This window comes from Helianthus annuus, chromosome 8, assembly GCF_002127325.2.
Source record: "Helianthus annuus cultivar XRQ/B chromosome 8, HanXRQr2.0-SUNRISE, whole genome shotgun sequence".
Classification (NCBI taxonomy): domain Eukaryota; kingdom Viridiplantae; phylum Streptophyta; class Magnoliopsida; order Asterales; family Asteraceae; genus Helianthus; species Helianthus annuus.
In genome coordinates this window covers 23,700,041-23,725,975 of record NC_035440.2, presented here as the reverse complement: position 1 = coordinate 23,725,975, position 25,935 = coordinate 23,700,041, and the positions used below count along the sequence as shown (strand labels likewise).

Below are 25,935 nucleotides of genomic sequence, written 5' to 3'. Positions count from 1 at the left end.
ACATTGAGGACAATATGTACTTCAAGTGTGGGGATGGGGGAGTAGTAAAAATTTTCGATTTTTACCCATGCATTTAAACACTACACATTGAGGACAATGTTTGCCTCAAGTGTGGGGATGGGGGAAAATTTCAAAAAAAAATTTCAAAAATTTTCTTGTTTCAAAGGCGATCTTAAAAGCACAAGTAACTAAGTCAACGAGGGATGACACAACCCATTTGGTCTTTTGTCATGGTCAAGTTCGAATTAATAACATAACGGGTATTTAGCGGATGGTTATTTGGGAATAATCCGCCTAAGAAACTAGTATATCATGCATATCACATATCATACCCTTATACATGAGGTTTGAGCCACTTTTATATCATAGAGCTACATTTACATGTTTCTTTGTTGAGTGGACCATTAGTCGCGTATTGTAGAACTTGCAACTTTTGATACGTTCGAGACCACAGACCGAATACAAGCACGAGAATGATTAAGGCATTAGGTAAACCTTTTCCTTTTACACCATTTTTATATCCTTACCCAAAAATTATCCCCTAGTAGCCAACTTTGAGCCTAATCCTTTCGTTTGATCACCCTATAGCCTATAGCCTTAAACCTTTTCTTTTTAAACCCGTGTGATGGAAATTCGATTATAGGAGTCGTATTTGTATAGTTATTCTTGATTGTTTGCATTGTTGCGAAAAAAAAAACACAGAAAATATTATGAAAAAGAATTGAAAATTGTTGAAGAAAAACACAAAAAGAAGTGTTAGTAGTTGTCGAATAAAAGGGTGAAAGATTATTGCCCGTAGTTGATGTTTATATTTAGTTTTGTTTAATTTAGTGGTTTGTAATAAAAATCGAATTTTCATCGCCATAGCCACTTTAAAATGTCCTATTCCCTACCCTTAGCCTAGCCCCGTTACAACCCTTCAAAGACCTTTTGACTTGTGCTTAGTATTTGTGTTCGGTGGTGGAGAATGATTGAGTTGCAAGCCTTTGCGGGTACGTGTTCTAATCGGTTTTGAGCGATTAATTGTTGAAGTGCTAATACATTATACACGTTAGCCAATTTTAAGCCGAGTGGAGAGCACATTGTGAGGGATATGCATGAGTTGTTAGTTTTACGGGCAGGTTAATCTTGGATAACCATTAGTATATGTGATTATTCACTTAACCGGTAAATATGTGAATTTGTAAAGAGTTTGAACTTTTGTATGACAATAGACCTTAACCTCTGTCTCGGGAATGGGATGTGTATTCGTTGTTCGACCCACGTGAAAGTGAAAAATAGATTTGCTTGAGGGCAAGCAAAAGACAAGTGTGGGGATGTGATACGTGGTTGTAAACCGGTGCTCGTTATTGTTTAACTTGACGTTTTTACGTAAGTTTTAGTTTCGAATAGCCTACTTTTAATCAAGAATGTGTTTTGAAGGTTTGATGGAGTTTAAGGAGCTTTTCGGGAGCTTTACGGGTCACCGGGCCGAAAACCAGAGCACCGGGATGCGTTACGGATCAACCGAGAGTGCAAGGAGCGAAAAAATGAGAATTGAGTTTCAAGAGGCCGTCGCCGACGGGTCTAGGGCAGTCCCGGACGGGCTCTAGAAACACCCGTCGGCCAGAAACACCCGTATCCAGGTGCATAACCCGTCGGCAGAACATGCAGTTTTGGGGACCCGTCGGCGACGGGGTCAGGCCCGTCGGCGACGGGTAGTGGATTCTCAAAACGCGAATTTCGTTAATTTGAAGGCTAAGCTCGATTTTGATTGGTGTTCTTTCATTCAAGACAGGGGTTACACTCACTTGGGAGTTTGAATCTCAAGCTTGGAGCCTAATTCACCTAACAATTCATCTCGAATTCCATCTATCACTACATCTCTAACCCGAATCAAGAATCAACCACCATCATTCATCACAATCTTGATTCCCAACCCTAGCCATCAATCCATTTATCCATCCACCCATCATCATCCATCACCAACCTTCATCATTCACCAATCCTCCAGTCAAGCTTCAAGATGACTCCATCTGCATTCCAAACATCCGGTGATCAAGTTGCATCAACCATGAGCGGCTAATCATCTCGGTTTCACCCCGGTGTAGGTAGTTGTTAATTTTAGGGTTTCAATTTGTTCTTGTTTCATCTTAGTGACAATTTGTATTTGGTTTTTGAAACTCTTGACAATAGTATTACATTTGTTACGAATTCGTGAATTGTCGAGCGATGTTAAAAGTTATGACTTTGCGAAACGGTGATATGTAATTGTACACCGTCATTGTTAGGATTTACTTGTGTTGATTACAAAGTGTCTTTTTGTCCGTTCTTCGGGGCGTTGATAATTAGTAGCACCTAAGTCACGGTACACTAAATCCGTTAATCAAATGCATTTGAGTTGAAACTAAAACTTGTAGAAATCCTAGGTTAGCAATTACCGAAACCGGGTGTGATTCCTTTTTATCATTATTGTTCTAGTATCCAATTTTCTTGCAATCGTTAGTTAGTAGTTGTTAATTAATTAATCCAATTTCAGTAGTTCAAATTCACATCTTTCTACTAAACAAAAACACAAAAGTATCTGGCAAGCTTCATAATTGTGACAATTCTTTATAATTCAGTCAAATCCATACACAAACCACATACTCTTCGTGGTTCGACCCCTTGCTACCACTAGCTATTTGTTAAGGGTAATTAGGGCATATAAATCTTATCTTTGACCGGAGCGCGACACTCCGATCACATGTGTCACATTATTTCTCATGTTTTCATTTAATTCAATTATCAACATGCAAATTAGATGTGTGGTTTATGTGTTATGTATTTTGTTACGTATCTGTTACACGTTACTTGTTACTCGCTTTGTGTCACAGTTTCACATTATGGATCCACTGGTCAACCGGTTCCCAATGGCCATGGGTTAAACTTGGTATTGCCACCATTGTTTCGCATTGTGTCACATGTTTCGCTGTTGGTTTTATTTATTTCTTGTTGATGATATTATTGGTGAATTGTCTCATTTACATTTAAATTGCATGCTAACATATTTTAAACAAATTATTTTATTTAAACTTAGATTTACTCAAAAACTTTTGTTGACCCAAAATTATTTTACACATGATACAGGTGATCAGGTTTAAAGTGACGAGGATGAGGACACATAGGAAATTACCTTAGACAATAAACTGGATTTTATTTTAATGTTTGATGTCTTGATTTTTGTATTGATTATTTGGATGTTTATTTGTGTAACACCTCGAAAATTCATGTCCAATAAAATAAAGACACGTGTCATGTGAGACAAACGTATCAGGAACCCGGATCAAATAAAGATGTATGGTAGGATTTATAAGGGGCGACATGTTATTAAATTACCTCTGAGCGACCCAAGGGCAACATGTTATTAAAATACCTCTATTGACCCAAGTTATAAATCCCAAGATCCTCGAGTCGTCTTGATAAACATCTGATACATATTTAGCCGGTTGTTTCTAAAAAAAAAATCCAATTTTGTATGGAAGAATTGAATTCTTTGAATTGTTATTACAACCCTCGGTAGATAAATTTTGGGTTAAAGGAATTACACTTGAAATATAATTCATGTCCAACCCTCAAGAGAATCCAAGATGAATTCTTGGAAATTCCGTCATTTCAAGCTTGCCACAAAGATCCAAATGTGAAAGTTCATACAAGGCATGCAAAAGCCTGCCCATATGGTCCCCTACTGCAGAGCATGCATGAGAATTCGTCACTATACAATTGCATGGACAATTTTTCAAAATTGACAAATGTCGGGATCTAAAAACGCGGTTACGGACCGTATGGCTTTAAGCTTACGGTCCGCAAGGAGCATATCTGGGCGCATCAGATCAGGGTCGGTTACGGACCGAATCCGTATAATCATACGGTCCGCAAGGGGTGGATACGGACCACAAGGCATTCTGCTTACGGTCCGTAAGGCTGTCGCTGGCAGCAAGTTTTGGACAGCTGCATGTCCTTCAGGTTACACCGCCTTATTAGTGTGGTATTTGAATTCAGGGGCTTGGTAGGCAGTATATAGCCACATAGGGGCACCTGGGATCATCTCACAACAATTGTAGAGTTATTTGGCTAGATCTTGTGACATTGGGTGCACTATATAAGAGCTTGAAGTTGTGAACTTGGGAATTGCTCATTTTCAAATTTATTCAAGCATCTTTGGAGCTTCTATGGACAGCAATCAAGTTTCTCTTAAGTCCCTAATCATACTTAGGACCATTGTAAGTAATCCTAATCATTCTTAATTAAGTTTAGCTTAGTTAATTAGCTAAAAGTCAAATCGTCGTAATTAAGGTTTGACTTTGAGATTAGTCAATAATTGCTCAGTCAAATCTCGAATTAAAAGTACCTATAAGTAGGTAATTATGTGGGTAACAAACCCTCAAAAGGGCATTTTCAGATTCCCACTCTAACTATGTTAATTGTCGAGTCAAAGCTTACCTTAAAAAGTCAACAGAATGCTTATTTTTGAATTAATGCATAATTAGCAATGTAGGATACATGCAACCTGTTTGATCATTAATATAACTTGGTAATTAATGTAAGAACATGTTCCAACATGTTCAACTCGACAATTTTCAGTTTAGGCTCGGTTTAGAACCGAAAGTCGCATAGTTTGACATCTGCTTTAACTTTCAGTTCTGACCCGTTTAAGCCAAGTTTAGGATTGCCTTAGAGCTTCTTTTGGACCTATATACATGTTAGGATAACCCTCTGTGATTATACAACTTGGTTCATTAGATATCCGATTCACCTGCATGTTTCCGTTAAATGCTTATATGTTGACCATTATGCCCAAATGACCTTAAAATATGATTTTTGAAAATATAAAAGGGTAGACACCTTAGCTACTGATTTATAAGTTTGCACCTAAAATTTGAGATCAGTTTGAGGTATAGATTAAGAGTTATGCTCATTAGCGTAATTAGAAGCTTCTTTAGTAATTAAATGGCGTAAATTGCATATAGCCTATCTAAACCCAAATTTTTATACAAAACTTTGTACCTACTGTTATAAAATAATATTTTGGGATTTTTAGAAATTTTTATTTAATTTTAGGCTGAGCATAACTTAGTGTTCTAAGCTTAATTCGGCTAATGCCGGTTTTGCCCTTTTGGGCTATAAAATGAGTTTTATAAATTCTATTGACCCAAAACTTTTTCTACTGATCTAATATGTTAAATAAAGTATTTTGAGCCTTCTGGAATTTTAAAAATATCAGCTTTCTATACCAAACCCGGAAATGGCTCCAAATCGCCTTTTTAAGCGTTTTTAACGCATAGTATGTACTAGAACCTTTTTAAGCAAATGGGGTTGAAACCTACTGATGTATTCAGTAAATTTTTATATTCTAACAGTAGGCAAATATTTTAAACTCAGAATTCCAGTTTTGACCTTTTAGGCTTATGTGAAATTACCAAAAATGCCCCTACGGAGCATAGTATGGTTATAAGTAATAAATTTCACATATATATGATACCCTACTGTTATAACTTATTAAATTAAGTGTATTTACTGATTTAATCCGACCTGTAACCCAGGTTATTATTTAAACTCTTTTACACCCTTTAAAATGACCAAAATGCCCTTATGAGGCATAGTTTGGGTTTAAAACCATTTGGGGCATAATGGAAGGTATCTTACTAATATCACAACATGTTTAAGGCATATTAACTTAGAAAACTAGTATATGACTCTTATGGTTACTCGTTACGCACTTTACGCGTTCGAATCGGCTTATGTAACTAGTTTACCCATTTTAGCCGAAACGGGTTAAACCATATCATTTCTGTCTGAAAATCCAGAATGTGATTAAGTTACCCATATTAAACAAGTATGCAAGCTTGTCGGGTCAAAACCACATTCTAAAACGGTCTTCGCCTTATCGTGCGTTTAAACCGTAATCTTCATTTAAAACTAACCGGTCTAAGCTTAGGCTAAATTAAAAGACCCGTTAGAAATCTAATAGGTTATTAAAACCTTCATTCCAGATATAGGAGCCCAGTAAAAGCTATCTGTACTTGCTGATTTGATACGGCTGGGATTAAATTTATATTTAGCTCAGGTAATACATTTAACTTATTTTCCCTTATACGGGCTTGGGGTACGGTATATAAAATACCGCTTGGTTGGGTAATTGACCTTAACCAGTCGGAGGTTAAGTGTTGTCAAAACGACCCGTTTGAAAATGTTGTTTTGTTTGTTTAACGCCTTTGGGGGTTTAATGACCATGTCCCGGATATCCTTGGCATCATTCGAAGAATGGCCATGACCTTAGTACACGGGTGTAGGCGTACACCCGTAGTGCATTCAAATCAATAAAGTATAATCGTCGGTACGAGAGAAGTCTCGCGGCAGAACTATACTAAGTGGTGTGTCTATTAATCTTTAACCCGGCACGACCCGGACAACTGAACGCATAACAAACATGTAATTCTTTTACAAGATTATAAGCAAATAATTATCCCAAGTTATAAAAAGTTTTGTGCCGCGGGCATTCAAATCAATTTTAAACCTTTTCAAAATGAGTCAGTTAAATTGTATTTACCAGTGTAAACTGACGTATTTTCCAAAAAGGCTAAGTGCAGGTACTACGCGTAATAGGCTGGCCACTCCTTAGCATCAATAAAAGTCTCGCAAGCTTAGGATGCATGAAGTCTGTTGAATAAAAGTTTCCTCTTTGTTTGATCCGCCTGTGGATCTATTTCAACTGTTGTGATACTGAATATCACAATTTTATTTGGTTGAAATAAATCTATCTTTTGCTTCCGCTGTGCATTTGTATTTTTGTATTGTTTGACTATGACGATATCAACTACGTCACTAATTCCCCACCGGGCCCACCGGTGAAACGTGGAAAACAGGGGTGTGACAATTTGTTTGTGTGACATCGTTTAATTTGACATGATTAAATATTGAACTTTTAATAGTTGCCATGAGTTATGGACAATCAACTCCCTCTGACCAATAATTTACCACAGATCGGGGTGTGACACTTGCATGCCAATATTCCCGACATAGTGCAAGAGATGGAGAACCATGTAATAGGAGTTGTAGAAACCATGATGACTAGCAAGATGGATGAATTGAAAGAGTTGATTGAAGAAGTCCAAGTCGGATCAATGAGGGATGCATGTCAGTGCACTTACAAGGAGTTTGTGGCATGTAAGCCATTGCCGTATAATGGAGAGATCGATCCCATTGAATGTCAAAGGTGGATTTCTAGTATGGAAGGTGTGTTTAGTCGAAGTCATTGTGTCACACCCTGATTTCCCTATGGGCCCGGACTTATGGCATATGACAAATTGATACAGATATTCACAATAACACAGCGAAAGTCTTGGAATTATAAAATAATTATTACAAATTATAAGTGTCCAAAGTTCAAAATATTATATAGACCGAAAGTGTATAAAGATCCACAGGCGGATCGGATAAACAACCGAATACATAAACAGACTACTAGGCTTCTTGCATGGAGTTGCAAATTCCACTTAAGCAATTACTGGCCAGCTTCCAGCCTATTTACATACTTTGCAACCTGCGCTTAGTCTTTTGAAGATACGTCAGTTTACACTGGTAAATACAAATAACCGAACATTTTGAAAATATTTCAAAATCATTTTTATGTACACAATGGGACACATATGTTTTCATAAATAACTTGGGATAAAATATGTCTCTTGTTATCAGTATTATATGCTTGTCAATATATATGAGGCCCGGAACTAAACTCCGATAACATGATTAACCGACACGCCACTTTAGCCTATAAAAGGGTATCCCCATAAAGGGTAAGAAAATATTTTGTTATAGCATTAGCATCTGTCAGGTGTATACCTACACCCCGTGCTTAAGTCGTGGTCATTTGCAATTAAATAAGTCGAGGATATCCAGGACACGGTCGCACTAATCCACAATGTTTAAGTTATCAAGCAAAACAAAGTAAAACAGGTTATTCGGATTTTTAGACACAATCCGTCATTGATCCCATACCCGACCAATCGGTAATAATTTACCGTATCCCAAGCCCGTATAGGGAAAATAGATTAAGAGTATTTACCTGGCTTAAATCTTACAATCCAAGATATATATATATATATACATATACATATATATATATATATATATATATATATATATATATATATAAGGGAAGATTCATTTGAGTATACTATTGTTCATTTGAGTGGTTAAATCTTAACCACTCATTTTTTCAAACATATGTGTGTAGTGTAGTCTGAACCTACACAACCAGACTAGGGACCTGATTAGGAACCTGCACCACCTGTTGCATAACCTATAAAACCAGGTTACACCAACTCCATGTAGGTATGTAACCCGTATTTGATCAGTGACTGGTTAGGAACCTGCACAACCCTTATGGACCCTACACAACCAGACTATAATAGCTATATCTGTGTATGCTGGTTAGAATGTAAGGTATGAACCCTTCCCCAAACCTGAGGTAACGAACCAACACCACCTGGGGCTTCTCTGAATTAATAGAATCCCCTACATGGTTTGTTATGTGATTTGTTTGAAAATATCAAGTATGTTGTAATGTGCAAGACTGTTGTGTCACTGATTCGTTGATATGGTAAATGGATAAAAGTTTCATACAAGGTACAATGTGTATGCTTTTCTTTATCATGGTGTATGGAACGCGGTTGTGATGTGCTATTATATTTTGTGTATCGTAGAACTTGAACTAGTGGGTCAGATGTTTTATATGGCAATTAATTGGCGTTTCCGAAACAATTTGTAGGCCGCGTTAACAAGTAAACCCAGTGTTGTCGGGGCAGGAACATGAATGCATACCTTTGCTGGGAGTTTCTTTGTGACATGCCACATACAAAGTCGGTGTGTTGATTCTGTGAACACTGAGGAAACAACCTGTTTCATGGCGGCATCCTGATCCGTTAAGACTAATCGTGGCTGTTTGACATGGGCTTTAAGGAATGAATCCAATAACCACGTGAACGACTCAATGGTTTCGTTGTAAAGCAACCCAGCCCCAAACGTAACACATCTTTGGTGGTTGTCAACACTGGTGAACGGAACAAATATCATCTTATATCTGCACACAAAAAATACGTATGAGTACACTAATGTCCAATACACGTAACTTTTATAATAATAATATGTAAAACTTACTTGTTTGTATCATACGTAGCGTCAAAAGCTACCACATCACCAAAACAATTGTAGTTACATCTACATATATCATCCGCCCAAAAAAGTGATCTTAGCTCACCATCGACTATGGTGTGATTGAAATAAAAGTTTTCCATATGAAGCATGTTGCCATTCAACTTATCAATAACCATTTGTGCATCTTTGTCACCAATAAACTCTCTGATGTCACGAGCAAAGTTCTTGTGATCAACTCTAGTTCCTCTTACCATATGTTGACCACGCTTCAATGAGGTTTGCATCCGGTGAGATACAGTTGCCTCGAATCCAGAAGTTTGAGCTTTGTGAATAAACTCCTGCTCTGTAAATGTTAATTGCCTTCTACCTCTTGTTAAATCCATATTGTCCACATCAACAAGACCGTGGTTGGTGCTGATTGAACTTATAAACAATGTAGACTTCCGAACCTTTCACTAGTTTAAACTTGATACATGCCTTACAATTAGTGACCTTAAAATTGCTGTTACGTTGCTTGGATGTTGATGATTCGACATCCATGGTGTCACCAGAAGTAGGGTTCGGGTTACCGGATCTGCTGCATACGATGTACCTGTGTGTTATGCTACCTTTATACCTTGCAACCATCGATAACCTAATATCAAAACCGGCCCTTTTCCGCATAGGCTTGGTACATGCTAACAACGTCTTCCCATCTCTGAAACACCATTCCAATAACAGGTGTTTCGTTTGTAGGCACACTAGGGATCAAATACTTGGTCCCAGTTGGGGAGTGATAATAGTTGCGTGCTACAGACTCATCTAAATTAAAATGTTACGAGAACCGAGGACAACATAATTATTAACAAGACATATAGACTTACCAAAAAACATATGGTTGGACAAACTTACCTTGCTGGTTTGTGATAGGTACGACACTAGATTCTGCATTCAATATTGTATGAAAGCGTTAATGAATGATTAAAAATCATAATGCGTTGTGGAAAGCTACAGGACAATGTACCATAAAAAACAAACATTCAAAACACACTTTACCATACTATAAACCAATTTTCATATCAATTTGAGCACGTAGAAAAATCTAACTGTTCTAACTGTGTAGGACACTTTATTGGCGTGAGAACGACCGCCTACAATTGGTCTAGATCAAACATATCTGATTGGATTAGCTAATGGTTGTTAATATAACTGTGAAGGTTATACTAGATTACTTGGCATTCTAATCCACATATTGAAAAAAAACTAACTGATATGGTATTAATATAACTGGATACTACACAAAAAAGTAAAACTAAACCGCCAGTATAAATTCTACGCCTAATGATATATCCGAATTCTGACCTACATCATTTGATTCGCTGATGGTGTGTATGTAAATATTGTATTTTCCAAGCCAAAACATGATTCCGATTAACACCGCATAAAACATGTTAAAAAAACTATAAAAATTTCACACATAACTACAACCCCCTGAATGCGTTCGGTAAATAAAGATAAAAAATAATGTTAATCAAACCTTCATTAGTGTATCCAGATTGAGTACTTGGGTCTTCATGGGTCGACATATTTGCGCAGGATTGTTAATACTAAAACTATACTATGAGCTCTGTTGATGCGATGTTTGGTATAAAAAAAACCACCAAAGCAGATTTATATAAGGTTGGGAACACCCTAAAACTCAGTATTAAAAGGAAACCATTCGTATAATCCCCCTAATTGTACCACCCAAAAATCACAGTTGTTTGAATGTCAGAATTAATTGAAAAAAGCTTGAATTAACACCCGAAAATCATGGTTGTTTGTATTATTTACCTGGACAAAAAAGATCCTTAAATGCTGAATCCAAAAAATACCAAATCGCTGCTCCTATTTCATATTGATACAGCTTTGAGCATGAAGACTATAAAATCAGTAGTAGAATAGGATGATTGAATGCAAAATTAACGGGTTTGTATGATATCAAATCACATGTAAATTTCCTAGTAGAGCTATCATCTTCTTATATGAATCAATAGGTGGATGGAAAAATAAATGAGAAATCGCAGGAGATCATAAAAAAAGATCGGATGCCTTTTTTTTTCAATTATAAAATCATAGGAAATTAAATGATGAGCAAAATAGGAAAAGATAATAATAAATGATTGTTTTAAATTACTATAGTACCCTTATAAAATAAGTGAATCTTATTGGTTGATTTTGTTCTTTTTATTCCCATGTTAATATTTCTTCTCAAATGAACTTCCCACTATATATATATATATATATATATATATATATATATATATAGGGAGGTTCATTTGAGAAGAAAACTAAATTGAGAAGAAAAAGAATAAAGGGTACAATTGTAAAACATTAAATAATTTTTCTTTCATCTCATTTATTATTATTTTTTATTAATTAATTAGTCATAAAGACTATCATCCTCCACATTAAAATTTTTGCCTAGACACACCATAATTTATCCTACACGTTTTTGAAATTTATCCTACACATACTGAAATTTATCTTACACAACTCGTAATTCATCCTACACACCTCATAATTTATTCTACACTTTAAATTAAATTTTTTCTTCTTTGAAAAAATATATATTTTTTTTAAAATAAGTTACAAATTTAATTTAGTTAGCTATTAAAAAGGAAGACTAACAATTAATGATCTATCTAATTTTACCAATATACTCTTACACCCATATTAAATACAAAAATTAAATGAAGTAAAATGAAGCATTCTTATTGGTTGAAGTTTGTTCTTTTTTATTCTTACAAAAAATTTCTTCTCATTTGAACCATCCACTATATATATATATATATATATATATATATATATATATATAAGCACAACCGTTCAAACAAAACAACTAGCAAGGTTGCAATTTACCGGACGCCATAGTCTGGAATGAATGGTATAATAACCAATTAGAATGTTAAAGGGTCTTATTCAAGTCATAGACTTGGACCAGTTAACAATAATATAAAGAAAACGGTACGGTATGCTAGATTAAGCGGCGACCAGATTGAATGTAGTTTAAACCCTCACAAGTACTAAGACTTGTATAATATGTGTCACACCCCAACTGATGGCGGAAACATCGAAGTGAGACGAAAACGAGATTGCAAGAGACTTCATAACACTAATGTGACAAGTATTTAAATAATAAATTTCATTTCATTATTAAAAGAATCATTTACATTGTTTGAAATCAAATAAAACAAGATAAAACGAATGAATTACAATACAACAAGTATTAGAGTTTAAAGTGCGTTTCTAGGCATCCTACTAAGTTCCATGGATCGACATCATCATCATCCTGCAACATGTTTAAAAGTATAGTTAAATACAAAAGTATTGGCGAGTACACAAGTTTTAGATACATAGCATAAGTATAAAAGAATTTCTCAAATCCAATAAGGCAATTTTGTATACAAGGTTGAACTAGCATGCATAACCAAAAGTCAAACTCGAGTGTCCACAAGTATAATGTGCATCCCTCGCCACCGAAGTGAATGAGACCGTTATGTATAATAATGTGCATCCCTCAACATCGAAGTGACCGAGACCGTAAAATGTTTGTCACGGCCCTCGTACCCGGTTTGACCCGGTCCAAGAGCCGCGGGACAGAAAATCCCGTGGTATTTATTTTTACAGCGGAAGTCTTAACAGGATCGTTTTAAACTTGAAAAATGCCCGAGTATTATTTATTTACACTTCGGGATAAACCCCGTAAATATCATAATTTCATTATTTTACAAACATGTTTATTTATTTATTTGAGCCACCACTTCAAGCTTGATAGTGCTCCGTAGCACGTGTACTTAATTCAGTAGGTCACCTGAAACATGTTGTAAAAAGGTTTTGTCAGCGGGGAAATACTGAGTGAATCATTCATTTTGATAAAATGACACATAGTTATAATTTACAGCATAAGAGCGATTACTATGGCAGTATCTTATTTTATATCTGGCCTTGCCACCCGTGTGACGATGGTCATACCACTATTGGGTCCAGTCACCCGATTAGTGACGTTTTGTCACTGTTAGGTCTTATTAGCCTAACCCATGTTAGGGCTTATTGCCTAACCGTGAGAAATTAGTAATGTGCACAATACCCCACTAGCCAGCGGTTAAGATAACCACGACTTAATCCCTGTAATTATAACCTTTGAAAATAATTTGAGGTATTGTAAAACAGTTGATAAAAGAGAATGACTCACATTGCAGATTTATCGAGCAAGGTATAAGCCTACTGATTAGCCTTGATTAAACCTAATTTAATAATAATGCACACACAACGGGTTAGTAACTTAATACACCAGTTACGTCAATTCACGAGATCAAACCCTCACAATGATTAACAAGTGCAGTACATAATAATTCAATCGGATTCACAACGAATAACAGAGCATAGTCCGAATTCGAACAACACTCAAATATTCAAGTCGAAATCACGACGAATAATCAAAGTAGAAGCTCAATTTGAGCAGCACTCGGACAATCGTTGGATAGTTATAATCGATCGGACGTTGAATCGTAATAGCGATCGAGTTAATACCCTGATTGCGGCAGCACTTCGTGATTATGTGTGTGTGTTTTTTGGACTGTCTTCACTATAACTCGACGTACACAGCGTTTCTGAGCGTCGTTTCAACTCCCAGATTCAAGTCCCAATGTCTGCTATTTATACTGATTTTTGGTTTGGCTTACGGACCGTAAGCCTTATCCCTTACGGTCCGTAAGGGAAACAGTCTAATTATAAGGCGGCTAAGTTCGGGACTAGGCTTGCTGACTTGAACAATTCCACCAATTAGAGTTAAACAACGAGTTTTGAGGATAATTATTCAACTAGGTTTTGCCCCCCTTGAGTTTTAGGGGCCCTGATCCTGATTCCGATTGTTCTGAAAATTTTAGGGCTAATGCAGAATTACTTGGGTGTCTCAATTAGGGTTTTCTTACTGACTAATTATCATCCTAATTATTGATTTTTGTGAGAGTTGTTACAATGTTACCTTAACAATACCCCGTCGGGTGGTGTGCTACTCCTATAGCGCTATATTTGTTAAGGTGGGCTAGCTAAGTTAATGACAAATAGCATGTATGTGTTCTAGCATGAAACCTAAGCATAACAAATCGCATTGAGTAAACATGTTACACCCAAAAGTGCGTTAAAGCAAAAAAGGGTCAAGTGTACTCACAATATTGCACACGCTTTCCGATTATCCGTGTATTGATGAGTTATTGAGAATAGGAGAATGAATGTGTTTGGTGTTGGAGTTTACGGAGTGTTTTAGGTTCGGAATTAAGAATTTAAATTGCAAAAAGTATGTATACGAAAGTATTATCTAGTTCTAAGTACTTGTTTATGACACTATGTTACGTGTGGTTTCATGGGTCCCAAATTTCCCATTAGAATCAATAACAAGTGACTTAGAATCTTAGATATAATGGCCTAAGTTTGTGACGAATAATCAAGACCCGATTACCATCACAAAATCAGCCATGTTCTTATGTATGTATGTATATATATTTGTATAGTTATAATATCATCTAAAACTAATTCCATCATAGATAATCATGTAGCATCATGTATGTCAAGAATGGAGGTTCAAACCTCATTATGTGATTCACCACTACACAAACCATCACAAGGATGGTTCGGAGGGTTATGAATAACAAGAAATAAATCTAACTAACATAAGCTCAAGTGACCAAGTTCATCATATGAAAGATGATGACTTGTGCTTGCCTTCATCATTTGATTTTATCATGTATAAACAGAAATATAAGAGTTTTAAAATCATAACTTAGATGGTAATCACCTCAACACAAACCCACAACCATAGACTTGGTTGTGAGCTTGGTGGGCACAAGATTCCACCAAGTTATTAACAAGAATATGAACATACAAGATTATAAAAACAAAACAGAAAGTTTACACACTTTGTACCTCAAATGTGGTGAGGTTTCACCTTAGTTAGCCCAAGGAAACTCGTGAAAACCTTCCTAGAGGTTATCCAAGTGTTTTAGAAGAAGAAACAAGAATAAAATAGTTGAAGAAGTGAGCTAGAACTCACTTTGAATCTCATAAACTTTCTGCTCATAAATCAGGGAATTTAGAGGATTTTGGAGTGAATTTGGGAGTGTTTAGAGGGTTTGTAAAGTGGAAATGAAGCTTAGAAGTGTTGTTTATATAGGGAGGGATTAGGGTTAATAGTTGGGTGTGATATAAATGCAAGTTAGGTGGGTAAGAAACACAAAATGGACCAATGGGATGAATCTGCGCGTTTTTCTACGGATTGATACTCCAGGCGGGTTGCGCAAGGTGACCTGGTGGCTGCCGCGAGTCGCCTCCGCAGTCTATCAGACCAACTTTTATTTTTTTTGTCATTTCCAGTCCTTAGGGTTTGGTATTTGCACATAATTAAGGTATTTTTTTGTAATAATAACATACAACTAGATGGAATATGAATATAAAGTATGGTTTAAGTGTTGTGGGAATGTATTTGAGCATTTGAACATATAATAAGTTGTATGAGACACAAAAAGGAATAATTATGTAACATGAGCATGTGTTTTACGATCGTTTGCTTGCAAGTCAAGCACGCGATTACGAGAGTGAAGAACAAGGGTCAAGTATGTATATGACTCGGATGTGAATTAAGTACGATTAATCGCAGTATAAATTAAACAAAATTGGTTGAGTTTTATCACGATTAAAGTTACAATTTATGAATTCGGAAGTGAATTACAATTTAGGAGGTGCCCTCATAAGGGATTATCACCTACCTTATTACGATCACGTAGCCATGTTCAATTTGAACAATGGCTAGACCATAATGGTCATAACTGAAAGTCAAAGCAAAAGTCAATTTGCTTGACTTTCGGCTAATTACTTAGCCTACAAAAAAAGAACTGAGAAGGAACACTTACAAGTGTTCTAGGATGAAGCTTGAACTCAGAGGAGGCCTCTATGAAGAAGCAACTCCAGTAGAGAGAGTAGAGAGAAAGAATTTGAAATGGTGCAAGGAACAAAGTGCAACTTATGGTGCTATTTATACATGAATGAGGGAAGTGATATCAAGCCAGGTGTTAAGGAGTGTTCTAGGATGTTTCCAGGTGTTCAATGAGGTGTTAGAAGCTGCACAAAAGTGGAAAAATGCGAGATACATGGCAGCATTGAAGACTGCCTTGGGAGCAAACAAACTGCCAGCTGCAGACCCCTTACGGACCGTAAGGGGTGATGGCTTACGGTCCGTAAGCCATTAAAGTGCCCATAGTTTTCAACTGCTTACGGTCCGTAAGCATATAAGGCTTACGGTCTGTAACCGCTTGCCAGCAACTATATTTTAATTACCTTACGATTCGTAAGGCTTTAAGCCTTGCGGTCCGTAAGGGTCACTCAGAGGCCAAACTAATTGGCATGTTGACATAAATGGTCCCTCCACAATCATTCTTCCACAAATTTTCACATTTAGTCCCTCTCGTCCAAATAGTTGGCATATTTGAGAGTTTATTGGACACGTGTTGCCATATCATTCGATAAAATTTCAGAGGTGTTACACATTGTGAGAAAGAGGATGAAGTCATGTTTACTATGGGCCAACTATAACAACATGCTAAAGATTGGTGGGATGCATACAATAAGGAGTTAGGTAAAGAGAAGGTTAAGAGCTTGACATGGGCGAAATTCAAAGAACCCCTTTTTGAAGTATCATTGTCCACAGTCGGCTATATATAGAATTCAAGAAGACTTATTACGTCTTCGACAAAAAAAGAAAACTATTGACGAAATCACTAGCATTTTTCTTAAGAAGATGAAATTTTGTCAAGAATTGCCTGGGACAGAAAGAATGAAGAGCAATAGGTACCATGATATGTTAAGCGTTGAGTTCAGGGGTTCTTCTCTCCATCGAAGTCTGAAACGTTGAATGAATTGGTAAACTGGGCAAGTATTGGGTTATGTAAGATCTGCTGATAATGAAAGCTAAAACCTAATGGAACCATCTTCCCTGCCTGTTGGAATAAGTTGATGTACAAACCAGAGTCCAGAAGTCCCCCCTTGAAAGCTTTCCAAACAACCATCAAATTAATGAAACAAAACTACAGCATCATAATAAATGGAAACAAAGTACAAAGTGTTGGATTGATAAAGTGATGGTCAACAATATAATAGCTAAGGTCAACAAGTCAAAGCTGAAGACCAGAGACCAAGTCAACACAAGACCAGAAGTACTGGATTCCAAAAGTACTGGAATCCTTTCGCATTTTTGGGATCCTAACTGTTTCCCCTTGTTTTAGCGGTAGTTAAATGTAAAAATATTTTCTCTAACTGTCCAGCAATCCTGTTAACTGCTGTTAGTTACATCATTTAATAGTTTTTTTAGGGTCCCTTTCATGGTGAAGTCACCGACAGTTCTCTCCCTAACATATAGTTTTTCTCAGAATGTGATATGCAACTACGAGAGTTGAAAAGTAGAACTTAGAGAGAGACAGAGAGAGAGAGTGCACATGGTGAGGGGGAGTCTGATGTACTTTTGATTGTACTAAAACATTGAGAATAGTATGAAATTATTATGCAATCATTCCTAAATCCATTTATGTTAAATTGATGTGTTTATTATCATTGTTTGATTGAATTTCTAAATTTATTCAACTATTTTATCAAAAACACACACTGCACACACTCTCAGATCCAACAATTGGTATCAGATCCAGTTACACTGAATTGACTTCACCGTTAATTTAGAAGATAAACTAACTCATATTGCTAACTGATTGAGTGATCAAAGGACTAGAGAAGAATTAGACCAATCAAAACATTAAGTTATTTTTGATACTCTGTTTTCTGTGAAAACCTCAGTAGAATCCAGAGAGATGTCAATCACTCAAGATCGTCACAATACCGGATCAGCAAACAAGCCTCCGATGCTTGTTCGCTATGAATTTAAGATATGACAACGAAGGATGTGTCCACTACCTATCCCAGCAAAACACTGGTTGTTGGAGGTCAGTGGTTTATGGTCCTTATGTTCCTTCTGTACCAAGTGCTAAAAACCAAACGTTAATGTCCATAAGAAACCCACTGATTATTCTGAGCAATATTTCCAGAAACCGGAGATCGATGCTAAGGCATCCGAAATACTCGCCATGACCTTACCCAATGAAATCTATGCTGGATTGCTCCATAATGAGAATGCCAAAGAATTGTGGGATGACTTGAACGAACCGTTTGGTGGCACGGATGAAGTTTAGGAGAACATTAGAGAAATTTTGAACTAGCAATATGAAACATTCACCTATGTCAACAATATGAAACCTCGTATATTGTCGTCTGAAGCACAAGCAGGTGTGTTTATGGTCGTCTCACGCCTAAGCACACTTTTTTAAACCAAAAACTTAATTGAAAAAAAAACCAACGTTCATCCAATTCATGGACCAACCATGTTACTCGTGTGCAAAAATTGGATTATCTGTTTACTTTTTCATAGTTAGGAACCAACATTAAAATTTTTGCAAAACACATGAATAAACCGTGTACTTAGTCTTTTGAAATCACCATCCAGACATTACGCAGATTAATTTACACTTCACTTAGTGAATTTGTTTAGTTTCGATTAATAACCAAAAAATTATCACTAACACTAAAAGGATGTAAACTTTTGTTAAACAACACTTTCTTCAAACAACCTCTAAAAGGATGTAAACTTTTGTTAAACTAACACTTTCTTCAAACAACAATCATAAGTTAAAGTTAAAGAAACAATTATATAAAGTTAAAGAAGAAAAATGGAGTGGGGTAGATAACGTAGGGACCATTATTGCAACTCAGCCAAAGAAGAGTGAAAGATAGAGGCGGTTCTCACGGAAGCAGAGGGATGGAGTTAACCTGCATCGGCGGCCTGAACTCAGGTACATAATATTACTATCATTTTCTCTCTGATATAATTCATTTCAAATCTCTTAATATCTCTATATCTATAGATCTGTATATCAACAAGCACCATCGCTATGGGATCGCCGGATTCTGGTTACGCTTCATCGAATGAAGGCGGTGCTCCGGCGAATTCTCCGCCGCACAAGCCAGATCTACAACCTTCTTCTGGTATTCTTCTTGTTGTTTTCGGTTTTTATTGTTGTTCGATCTATAACGTCCTCGATCTACTTATTTTGCCCTAATTTTGTATGTGTTTTACTGTTGTTGTTTATTGGGATGAACCGTTAGGCTTCCGTAGAATTAGAGACGTTGTGTTTGTTGAAATGTTTTCAGATTTAGGTTTTGATGACAGTTATGTTATTCAGGTGTGCAATAAATGTACGGAGATTATATGAAGAAAGTGTGTGTAGTTAAGATATACGCATTAATGAAATTAAATGTTAGGTTAGTTTCGAATAATTGCTTCTCAGATTCGTTTTTTTTTGTATAGGCTAGTGTTGAATTATTGATTAGATTAGTTAGTAGCATTACTGCACATGTATGTGAAGGGGATGCTGGTCTTTGTGACCTTGATGCTCATAAATTTTGTATACAAATATCCTGTCTGCTTAACTTTTAGAGCTAATAATTACACTAGATTTAACTGCTAAAGGATTCTGGATCGTTCTATTGTGTAATACCGGTAATTCAAGCTACTCAGCTAACTATACAAACCACAGAATGTTTTAGACGAATAAGGTTTGGGCTTTGATCCTCCTGCAAAGTCCTAATACACAAAATTTCAGCAGGTGTTTGCTACAATAGTAATACGAGGTAGGATAGGAAATTGAAATTTTGGAAATTTTTTTGAGAAATAAATTGATCAGATCCATTGGACCAAGATTTTGAGGAATTACATAATAAACAAGCAAAACAATAAGAATAAAACATCACAGAGTATAAATTATGGTGCAGATTCTCCTTTTCTTTTATTTTTATGGGTCTCTATCTTCATGCTCAAGGTGCTTACATATACACAAGTCATATATTTTATTATTGGATCTGTTAGTAATAACATATAACTTCATGTTGAAGACCCCATAGAGACTACATATCTGAGGTTTCTTGCATCAAATGCTGAAGCTGGTTCAGTCATTGGGAAGGGTGGAACGACAATTTCTGATTTCCAGTCACGGTCTAATGCACGAATCCAGCTGTCGCGCAACTATGAGTATTTTCCAGGAACATCTGATAGGGTTATTATGGTGTCTGGAACAGTTGAGGAAGTTCTCGAGGCTGTTGAACTTATCCTAACTAAGTTGGTTAATGAGGTAATCTTTGTTAAACACTTGCATCTGCTAGTCTGCATTACTGAACTTTAAAGAATATTGTTTATCAGTTTTATGCTGAAGATGGTGAAGAGGCTGAACCAAGATCAAAAGTTCGACTAATAGTACCCAATAGCTCTTGTGGTGGACTCATTGGTAAGGGTGGATCCATGATAAGGTAAAATGCTGCTCACCACGTTTGATTTGTCTAATGCCATCTATTTAACGTTTTTGACGACTTTCAGTTTTGTCCCTTTTGTTTTACAGGTCCTTCATTGAAGAATCTGGAGCTAACATCAAGATCTCTGCTCAGGATAACACCTATATTGGATTAAATGATAGGTTGGTAACAATAATTGGTACCCTACCACAGTTGGGCCAAGCCATTAGTCTGATTCTACAGAAGTTGTCTGATGATGGGTACTATGTACAGTCCATTGGCCCCACATTTCCGTATGCTGGTATGCTTTTTTTCTTCTTAAATCCATTTTTATTTTTCGTCTTTCGTTGAGAGCTGCTTGTAAAGGTGAACATCATCAGAAATGCTACACATCACACTTTGTTATAAATATGATCACATAAAAAAAGCTGACATATTGAAAGTTAAACTAGATGTTAGTATTATTATGTTATTATTAGTATAAGGGTCTTACCATCTTAGTGTTAATGTTGTAAACTAAGTTTATGGGTCAAAGTGTCATTGTAAATACTTAGGGGTCTAGATTGTGAGGGTCGTAAGTTTTAGGGTAAAACCATTGTAGTGCAGTCGTTGTGAACTTGTGATTGAAGTGGTTCGTCATTATAAAGGCGTCATTTCATAATGTATATACAGGGTATGTCGAACAAATTGAGTCTGTGATGTACATATATAGAATATCATCTTGTTCTTAATTTATATCAGTTTTTGAGCGAGAAGTGCTCTTGATTTCCAACATGATAGCAATAATCTATATCTATATTTTTCTAATAAAGTGATATTGGAGATTATATGTTTGTATGTATTAAAAACACACTTTTGGAACTTTCAATCCGTTTCCTTTTTAACCAGTTTTTTTTTTACTCATACCCATTTAGAGATTAATTCTAACCCAAATCAATCCACGTATAAGTAGACGGGTCAAATTTCCGCCTATAAATGTGGTCTACAGACACTGTGTTCTCTTTTGCTTAAAAGTTACTTTTTGGTTTGCTTATTTTATTTCCGTTTGTCTGTTGTGCAGCGCCTTACAACGTCCCTAATTATGGACCACCTGGGGTCGGTGGAAAGTTTCAAAACAACCGCTTTCAGAACAATAAGGTTATCAACTTTCTAACAACTTTGCTGTCTCACATTCCTCCAATCGTCTATTTTCCGGGACTTGTGACTCAATACTATAAGTATTAGACGGTCAAACTTTTAAAAGTTGACCAAGTAATTCTTTGAAAGCAACCATTTTTATCATGTGTATTTGTATAACTGATTACTAATGCTGTTGTTTACATAGTTGAATGTACTGAACACTTGCTGGTGTTTTGCAGGAAGATATGAGTAACCCGGTGACGCTAGGTGTTGCAGATGAGCATATAGGGCTTGTTGTGGGCCGTGGTGGTAGGAATATCATGGAAATCAGTCAGGTAAGTAACCCGGTGACGCTAGGTGTTTACACCCGTTTTTGCTAATCACGTGCATCTTTTCCTATTTTTAAATTCTCTTATTGCAGATTAGTGGAGCTAGGATCAAGATTTCTGAAAGAGGTGATTTCATACCTGGGACATATGATAGGTATGCGTTTTTTTAGTATCTTCAATCCCCTCATCCTGCAAAAAAAAAAAAAAAAAAAAACCCTTAGGTAGCGTTTGGTATGCTGGAATGAGAGGTGGAATGGAATGGACCATTGCCAGGGAATGAAGAAAAGAGTGTTTGGTTGGTCGATGGAATGGAACCGCCCATTCCAAAATGCATTCCATTACTTCAAAATCATTCATCCGCGCCCCCCCCCCCCCTGTTTTTTTTCCATTCCATTCCCTCTTCACCCTTCATTAACAACACTACAACCCACCACCATTGCCACCCACCACCACCATCCATCGCAGTCTGCCGTCGTCATCCACCGCCACCTGCCGACGTCACCCACCTACGTCACCGCTACCATTGCCGCCAGCTCTAACCACCGCCCACCGCCACCACAGACGGCACCTCCACCACCGCCCCCACCCACCACCGCCGATACAACTACCACCTATCACAACCCACCATCATCGCCCACCACTGACCACTGCCATCCAATTTTATTCCTTCGTCTTTTCTTGCCAACCAAACAACAAAAAGTAACGATTCATTACATTCTCACATAGTAACCAAACAAGACATGGAATGATAATGATCCATTCCATTACCTCATCCATTCCATTCCACCGTCCATTCCGTTACCTCATACCAAACATACCATTATAAGATTAACATCTAATGTGATTTTTTAGTTAATAATTAGAGTAAAATGCCATTTCGTTTCTGAGGTTTGGCTAGTTTTGTGACTTTAGTCCAAGGTTTGTTTTTCCGCATCCTGATCCAAAAGGTTTAAATCTTGCCATTTTCATCCAGCTCGTTATCTCCACCCATATTTCTTCGTTAAGTGAGAGGTATTTTCATCTTTTTTGCTGACTTAAAGGGCAATTCGGTCTTTTTCACTTTATGTAAAAAGACCGAATACCGCTAAAAATACCGAATTGCTCTTTAAGTTAACAAAAAAGACGAAAATACCTCTTAACGGAGAAAAATGGATGGGGTTAACGAGCGAGATGAAAATGGCAAGATTTCAAACTATTCGGATCCAGATGGTGAAAAACAAACCTTTGGACGAGAGTAGCAAAACTAGCCAAACCTCGGGGAAAATGGCATTTTACTCTAATAATTATTATTGCAAGCGCTTTCCTCGTAAGTATACTGACAATTTGATATTTGACCACCATGTCCATAATGGCTACATATCCCAGGCACCCCGGCCCCCACATAGAACTGCCCCTGACTACACCTGACTTGTAGCCCGTTTGACACGTTCAAAGAAATAGTTGTATATTATTCCAATAGATAAATAATGCAACTTCTATCATTTGCAGGAAAGTAACAATCACGGGTTCCCAAAGGGCAATCCGTGTAGCAGAGGCGATGATAATGCACAAGGTTTCTTCAGCTTCGGCTCCACCTCCAGATGTAACTCCCGATCAACTTCCTGTCGAGAATCTGTCAATCAATTAAAAACTGAGATAACTGGTTGCAACATTTCGTCTAGTATTTTTATTTTGTTTTCATTTTAAATTCCTATATCATATGTAATGGAGTAGAAAGACAGAGTGAAGCGGAATCAACATACGAGCGGGCCATCTTATAAAAAAAGCACACAAGAAGAAACATAGATTTTTGCAAGAGGCTGTTGTAGAAGGTTTAAAATTGTTGGAGCTATTATGTTATGTTATAATTGGATATTTATACTCGATTAGCATGTTCGTTAAATCATTCCTTTTTCTTTTAGTTGCAAAGTGAGGTATTGATTGGTTGTTAAAACGGGCTTGCCTTCACGGGTTTGCTGATTGTACCCGACACAAACATGGGTCGTGTATGTGTATTTACTGGGTAAGAAGAGCACGACCCATTTAACCTGAATATTTAATATTTTTTTCTTTAATGTTACCGGTCTAAAATTATAAATTTATCGTAAAAACCATATGTATTTATAAAATAATCATGTTCAAACTACGCAATTCATCCAAAGATGATATGAACTACGTTATGTATAATACTTTTAAAAATAATTGGGTTAAACCATTGTAATAGTTTGGTGACGTAGGTTAGATCTGTTTAACTAAACATGTTTCTAAATCTCTGGACCCGTTTCGATTGAAGTTAAATTCATAAATCTCGGAGTCTAAATCTCGTGTTTGGATTAAACTTAATCTATTAATTTCGTGTTAAGTTGATGCATTGGCGGAGCTTCTCATGGGCCATGGGGGTCCCTGACTCCCCTGTTTTTTCGTATCGTAGTGTACTTTTTAGCGAATTTCTTTTAGTGTAGAATATTGGATTTTGAGAGCCTCTCTCCGATTTTTCGTTCAAGATCCGCCAATGAGTATGAGTTGATGTATTAAGCTCACATTTGCATACAAAAAGTATTCAAAAAGGAAAAGACAACTAATGCTTAAAATGATCTTAAAATTTATTTCAATTTACTCATATTTCACCGTCACTAGAAATCAGAAAAATTCAATTTAAAATAAGGTGGTCAATGTTTGACATTTGCTTATATCTTGTCTTTCAAATCTGATAAGATTCTTGATGTTTTAGGCTTATGTATCATATATTTTTCCATTAAGACCACCTATCTATATATAAAACTACTTTAGAAAAACATCTTACTTGCGTTAAATCTGGTAAAAAAAACAAGTTTAATAATACCAAACATGACATCTATTTAGAAAATAAACGAAAACTATTGGTTACTTTTCGTGTTAGTAAAATAAAACAACTTGGTGGTTACAAAATTTAGAGGATAATTTTGTTTTGGCAAATTGAAAATAAATAATCTCACCTAACTTAATTGGGCCGATAATAATCTCAAGTCAGTTATTGGCCGATAATAATTCGAACTGGTCAATTATTATTTTTTTTTTTGTAAAATAGTTCGCCGTTAAAATAGCTTAACGGAGTTAAGTTTTTTTCCGAATTACAAACCGATATTTTAGGGCTTTTGATCAGAACGAGGATACAAGTCGATTGATGTAAAACTTACCTTGAAATACTGCCCCAACCCACAAAAACAATGCTTTTATTCGGGTGTTTAAACTTTCAATTAACAAAAATCAAGCAATTTCGAGCACAATTTCGAGGTAAGTTTTACATCAATCGACTCGTATCCTCGTTCTGATCAAAAGCCCAAAAACATCGGTTTGTAATTCGAAAAAAAAACTTAACTCCGTTAAGCTATTTTAACGGCGGACTATTTTACAAAAAAAATTGACCAGTTCGGATTATTATCGGCCAATAACTGACTTGGAATTATTATCGTCCAAATTGAGTTAGGTGGGATTATTTATTTTCAATTCGCCTTTTGTTTTTGCTCTGATTTGGCATAAAGGAAGGTAAAGATATATTATTGAGTTTATTTGGGTATGAAGGTTAGAAAGTAATCTTGATCATTCATTAAGTAATTAAGGGTTTAGATTAAATGGGTTGAATTGATCAAAACAAGAGACACGTGAATTTTCATTAACGGTATTCTAGTCCTTCCAAGTCAATAGTTTCTCTTTTCTCCAATCCCCCTCGTTTTTTAAAATGTTAATAACTCTTTCATACGATATTATTTTTTTAATAAAAAAAGCACCATAAAAATGAGTGTTTTTTTTTTTTAAATCTTTGAAACGAGTATACTATTGCGATACTTTTGAATTTTCTTTTTTTGAAAAACCAGATGCGTAAAACGCAATGGATAGAACAACACACTATAACCCATGTTCTAAAACGCAATGGGGTTTCACATGGTCGTGTTTACGT

General features: G+C 36.2%; 1 protein-coding gene across 1 annotated transcript; it reads left to right on the top strand.

Annotated features, from left to right (window-relative positions):
• The first annotated feature begins 18,934 nt into the window (after positions 1–18,934).
• LOC110872423 (protein BTR1) lies at positions 18,935–23,919 on the top strand. The gene is made up of 9 exons (XM_022121215.2): positions 18,935–19,079; positions 19,152–19,272; positions 20,179–20,414; positions 20,483–20,589; positions 20,679–20,872; positions 21,632–21,708; positions 21,930–22,025; positions 22,112–22,173; positions 23,508–23,919. The coding sequence occupies exons 2-9, from the start codon at positions 19,179–19,181 to the stop codon at positions 23,644–23,646; spliced, it is 1,005 nt and encodes a 334-aa protein (XP_021976907.1). The 5' UTR covers positions 18,935–19,079; positions 19,152–19,178; the 3' UTR covers positions 23,647–23,919.
• Positions 23,920–25,935: the final 2,016 nt, after the last annotated feature.